The 5,015-nt window shown below is 45.5% G+C and overlaps 1 protein-coding gene across 1 annotated transcript; it reads left to right on the forward strand.

The window, feature by feature from the left end:
* The first annotated feature begins 329 nt into the window (after positions 1 to 329).
* LOC100191770 (uncharacterized) lies at positions 330 to 3,490 on the forward strand. The gene is made up of 2 exons (NM_001137195.1): positions 330 to 798; positions 2,941 to 3,490. Exons 1-2 carry the CDS (start codon positions 607 to 609, stop codon positions 3,301 to 3,303), a joined length of 555 nt encoding a protein of 184 aa, NP_001130667.1. The 5' UTR covers positions 330 to 606; the 3' UTR covers positions 3,304 to 3,490.
* Positions 3,491 to 5,015: the final 1,525 nt, after the last annotated feature.

Consider the following 5,015-nt stretch of genomic DNA (forward strand, 5'->3'; position numbering starts at 1 on the left):
CGTCTGCCTACATGGTCTTTTCCTTTACCACGATGTCGACTCGGTTAGTTAAATAAAAAATATTATGTGGAGAGCAGAGACAATCAATAAAAAATCTTAAAATCTTTTTGATAAATAATTTATGTGGGTATTGTTGTGAGCCATCGCAACGCACGGACAACCGACTAGTGTTGATGTAGCCATAGCAACGAGCCAATTAATCATATTTTGTCGGTGTGCTAAATCGATTTGGAGAGTAGCGATTTGTAAATAAAATGTGTAAGTGGACGGCTTTTAATCCTTGGTCGTACACTCGTACTCCGGCCCGGCCCGGTCCGGCCTAAACACGCATTCTTCCTTCTCCCAACGACGGAAGAAACTTCCTGCCTGGATATCCATCCATCCAACCGCTCCTCCCTCGTCCGGCAGGCGACGACTCGATTCCTTCCTCCCTTCCTCCTCCTCGTCTCTTTCATCGGCGACTCCGATCTTCTCTGCCGTCGCCGCCGCCGCCAAGAGATCGACCCGACCCCGAGCGCCCGACCCGACCCCCCAATCCAACCACCAACCGCCGGCGCGCGCGGAAGATTCAGATTTGGCCCCTCGCCGGTAAGGGAGAAAGCGAGGATGGGTGCGTGGATGTCGCGCGTGTGGTTCCTCATGTTCCCAGCGCGGGAGTACAAGCTCGTCGTTGTGGGGCTCGACAACGCGGGGAAGACCACCACGCTCTACAAGCTCCACCTCGGCGAGGCCGTCACCGCCGCGCCCACCATCGGCAGCAACGTTGAGGAGGTCGTCTTCAAGAACCTGCGCTTCGAGGTTAGCTCCCCCGACCGGTCCCCCCTCTCTCTCTCTCTCTTTCCTCCTACCCGGGGCCAGGGCAAATTCTAGGGTGGACTCGCTGCGCCGCAGTCGCTGCCGGATCGACCGCTGCGGCGGAAGCCGGTTTCTCCGTTAGGCTGGCCTAAGATCTATGCTATAAAGGTAGAGCTGTAGAGGAGAAAGGTGAATTTTGCGTTGCTTTCGCTGCCCTTGTTGCGTTGTTCATAGGTGGATCGAGAATTTGAGATGTCCTTCTAGCTACTCGCTCTGTTCAGGGCCATTGTAGGTGTTTGAGATTGTGCTTCGTCTAGGATGAATGCATTAGGTGAGATCTGTTTAGCTTGCAAATCGATAAGATGCTTGTGGTGTATACTGCACTAATCCATCAACACTGGCGGTCGAAATCCACCTTTTGCCTGGTGCCTTTAGTCTGCTTTTACTTGCTATAAAGCGGAGTACTACACAGTTTAGGATTGAGTGGTTATGTGTATGATCTGCCCTTTGGAAGTTGTTTTGCTCAACCTTTAATCTAGCTGTGATTGCCGCCTGATTATTAACAATGGACAACCTATATTTTCTCTGTTTCATCATGGGGATTAATCCAACCTGGTTTTCTAATCCCTTTACTATATCAAACAGGTAGCTAGTATTTTTATTTTTGTTTGGCTAACACATTAGTCAATTCTGTGATGAAATAAATCAATATTGGCATGGCATATTTGTTTGGGTAACACATTAGTGAGTTCAACTCCAGTTACATCCAGTGGATTTCGGGCATGTTTGTTTCAGCTTTTTTCTGATTATGGCCACCAAAAGCTGCTGCGGACTGCCAAACATCCAGCTTTTCAGCTCACTTCTATAAAAATCGCTTTGGTAAAAATTGTCCAAAATCAACGTGAACACATAATCGGCAGAATCGTTGCGATAGGAGTCCGTCATTTCCTATATCCTAAACCCAATGGACCTCTTAATCTTCCTCCGCATGTAATCCCCACGATACTCAGATTCTCCCCACAACCAGATTCTTTAAAAAGCTCGTCAGAAAAAAAGCTGAAACAAATAGGCCCTTAATCGTTGCTATTGTGGTTGTGTACTCCTTTAGGCTTGGCCTTCATCTTCAGTCGTATGACGCTTTGATGACATCAATAGACGCTTTGTGCGTAGGATGGAAGAATCTGAGGTTATAGAGGCATTTAAAAGGGTGAAAGGGGTAATGTGATGGGCCCTGATGGTTTTCATTGACTTAGAGAACACTTATGACAAAATACCAAAAAATGTTATGAAAAACGGCTAAAAGGCTTAGGACTAAATGTAGTCTTAAATAGGAGCAACAGATGTTTAGTCATAAATAGGAACAAATGGAAAACAGCTATCAACATGCCTAAATTTTGATTTGTGGTTTCAGTTGGGTTTCAATTCTAGACATACGCCAACTTGCTTAGGACTAAAAGGCTTTGTTGTCATTATTGACTAAAACCAGTATTAAAAATTAAAACCCTTTGTTATCATGTGCAAACACTGCTAAGAATATTACCTGTCTGCAACCATACCTTTGATTAGAGAATATATTCTTTGGGCGGCTTCATTGCAAAATGAAAAATAAAAAAACACAGATGCTCAGGCATTCGGCAACTTGTACCATCAAAGCACCACTTTATCGAAGAAGTTTTTGCAATTTATAGTGCTACGCCTGCTACATCTATTTTTCTTCATGCTTTCTTGAAGGAAACGAAAACATCTGTTTAGGGAGTTTCTAATAGAAAATGACAAAGAATCTGTAATTTTTAATATGGACATGGTACAATGCTCACTTGTCTCCTGGAAAGAAGTATTTTTGCTGCAAGTGGTGTGAACTTTCATGACAATATTTAACTTGTTAATTCTGTGGTGTCAAGGTCGCCTCGCCTCTTTAGCTCTTTTAATTCTGCAGGATCAAGGAGACCCAATAATAGTGGCGTATTTATACTAACCTTATGTAACAGATCTGGTAACAGCCCATACATGTTTCACTTGAGAACAAACTCATTTTGTGTATGTTTTGTATCCTGATCATATGCAGTGCATTTTCCAGTGCCGAACCTAACCTACACACGGAGCTGCCAGACAAACTTGTGCTAACATAATGATCGAATGAACCAGGTCTGGGATCTAGGAGGGCAAGAAAGCCTGCGCACTTCGTGGGCGACGTACTACCGGGGAACACACGCCGTGATCGTGGTGATCGACAGCACGGACCGCGCCCGGATCAACATCATCAAGGACGAGCTGTTCCGGCTGCTGCAGCACGCGGACCTGGAGGGCGCGGTGGTCCTGGTGTTCGCGAATAAGCAGGACCTGAAGGACGCCATGGCACCCGCGGAGATCACCGATGCCCTCTCGCTCCACAGCATAAAGGACCACGACTGGCACATCCAGGCCTCGTGTGCCATCACCGGCGATGGCCTCTACGACGGCCTGGGCTGGATCGCGCAGAAAGTCGCCGGCAAGGCGACCGCGAGCTGACGTGCAGGAGAGCAGTGGTTGTGTGTTCATGAACGGATTGGATTTGTTGAAGGGTAGGGGTGGTGGCAGGGCGGGTTTGTTTCTTCCTCGGCGTCACGCCCAATGCTTATTTATGTTTTTTTAAGAAAAGTGGCTTGAAACTTTGTGTCTGTATTCCAATCAATATGAATATATGAAAATTGGGAAATTTGCATGCCATCATCAGGTATGAGATTCTGTTACCTGACCCTTGTGCAAACGCCTCCGGTCAGTGAGCCTCATGAGTGGAATCAAGCTTGCTGTGCTAAACAGGAGATAAAGCCTTGCATTAAGGTGAGTTGCCGCCTGACCTGAGAAGAGGATGCTTCATCGGATGAGATTGGTCTGGCTGCTGCGACCGTACACTACACACTACAGTGATGTCACACTGCATGTTTATGAGCATGGTGCTTGCGTCTGAAGCAACAGTTGACTGAAGGGCTGCTTTTGCATCAGTGTACGAATTGAGGTGCCGGTGCAGCCGTGGCGGCCACCGAAGCTGAACGGCGGCGAAGGTCGCGTCAGCGTACGGGCAACAGTGCGCATATGAGGGCGTTCTAGCTGGTTGCTGGCCACGAAGCCTCCATGTCGTTCACAGAGTGTGTAATAGAAGCTAGCGTTTTAAACACTTTGTACAAGATTAGCGTTCTGTGCTACTTACGCACAGAAAACACGATGACACGCGCGCTATGCATCATCCGTGCCCCTTCGTGTGGAGGTTTTACACTCCTGTACTACTCCTTCAACAAATAAAATACAGTAGGAAAGGAAATAGCTTCTGATATTATTAGAGTTCATAGTGAAAATGGTTAAAGTGACCATAACAACAACTACATGGTTTTGAACCAAGCACTGCAATAGATCACTAATGATAGAACTACTAACATGATTCATGCCGCTTTTGATTGTTTCTGCCCACAAAACAAATACATCAGATAGCTGTTGCACTCGTTGAAGAAGGACGGCAAAAAAACCCAGCACCCAGCAATCCTCTTAAGGGCTAGTTTGGGAACACTAATTTCCCATGAGATTTTCATTTTTTTAAGGGAAATTAGTTCATTTTCCCTTGGGAAAATGAAAATCTCATGGAAAATTAGTGTTCCCAAACTAGCCCTAAGAGCTAGTTTGGGAACCCTATTTTCCCACCGGATTTTTATTTTCTCAAAGAAAATTAGTTCATTTTTCCTTAGGAAAATAGAAATCCATTGAAAAAATGTAGTTCTCAAACTAGCCCTAAAGATATACATCAGCGGTGTACTATAGTCGATTAACGAAAGGGACGTGGGTCCGTGAGCTTGGTCGAGATACCTAAGGGTTCGACCCATAGGTCAGACAAAGACTCATGTATGAAAAGAAGTCCTCAAAAAGATCTGAGATGGTAAGGATTCAATGAAACTACTAGTAGTTTGAAGATAGACCCGGTTAAGTTTGGCGGTTTGACCCTGATATGTAATCTACTAGTCCATCTTGGTAAAGCACGGAGCCTAGTGGGCAATGTCTTGCTTTGAATGCTAATGGACTGATAACAATTGTCTCTCTATCGGTTCTGTGTTTCAATGAAATGGGGCTCAGATCAGTAGGAGTGAGACATCTGTTTACAGCAGTTGTGCATTTTTACTTGCAGTGTGTTAATGCGTTTATCTGTTTGGCATCGGTAGTTCTGTCTGAGTTACGGTTATTAACCACATTGGTGT

Source organism: Zea mays, chromosome 4, assembly GCF_902167145.1.
Source record: "Zea mays cultivar B73 chromosome 4, Zm-B73-REFERENCE-NAM-5.0, whole genome shotgun sequence".
In the NCBI taxonomy this organism is placed as follows: domain Eukaryota; kingdom Viridiplantae; phylum Streptophyta; class Magnoliopsida; order Poales; family Poaceae; genus Zea; species Zea mays.

Excerpts from the sequence above, each read along its gene's own strand:
- LOC100191770 (NM_001137195.1), top strand. The coding sequence starts at position 607 with ATGGGTGCGTGGATGTCGCGCGTGTGGTTCCTCATGTTCCCAGCGCGG. Across the intron at positions 799-2,940 it reads TCAAGAACCTGCGCTTCGAG|GTCTGGGATCTAGGAGGGCA; the intron begins GTTAGCTCCCCC and ends CGAATGAACCAG.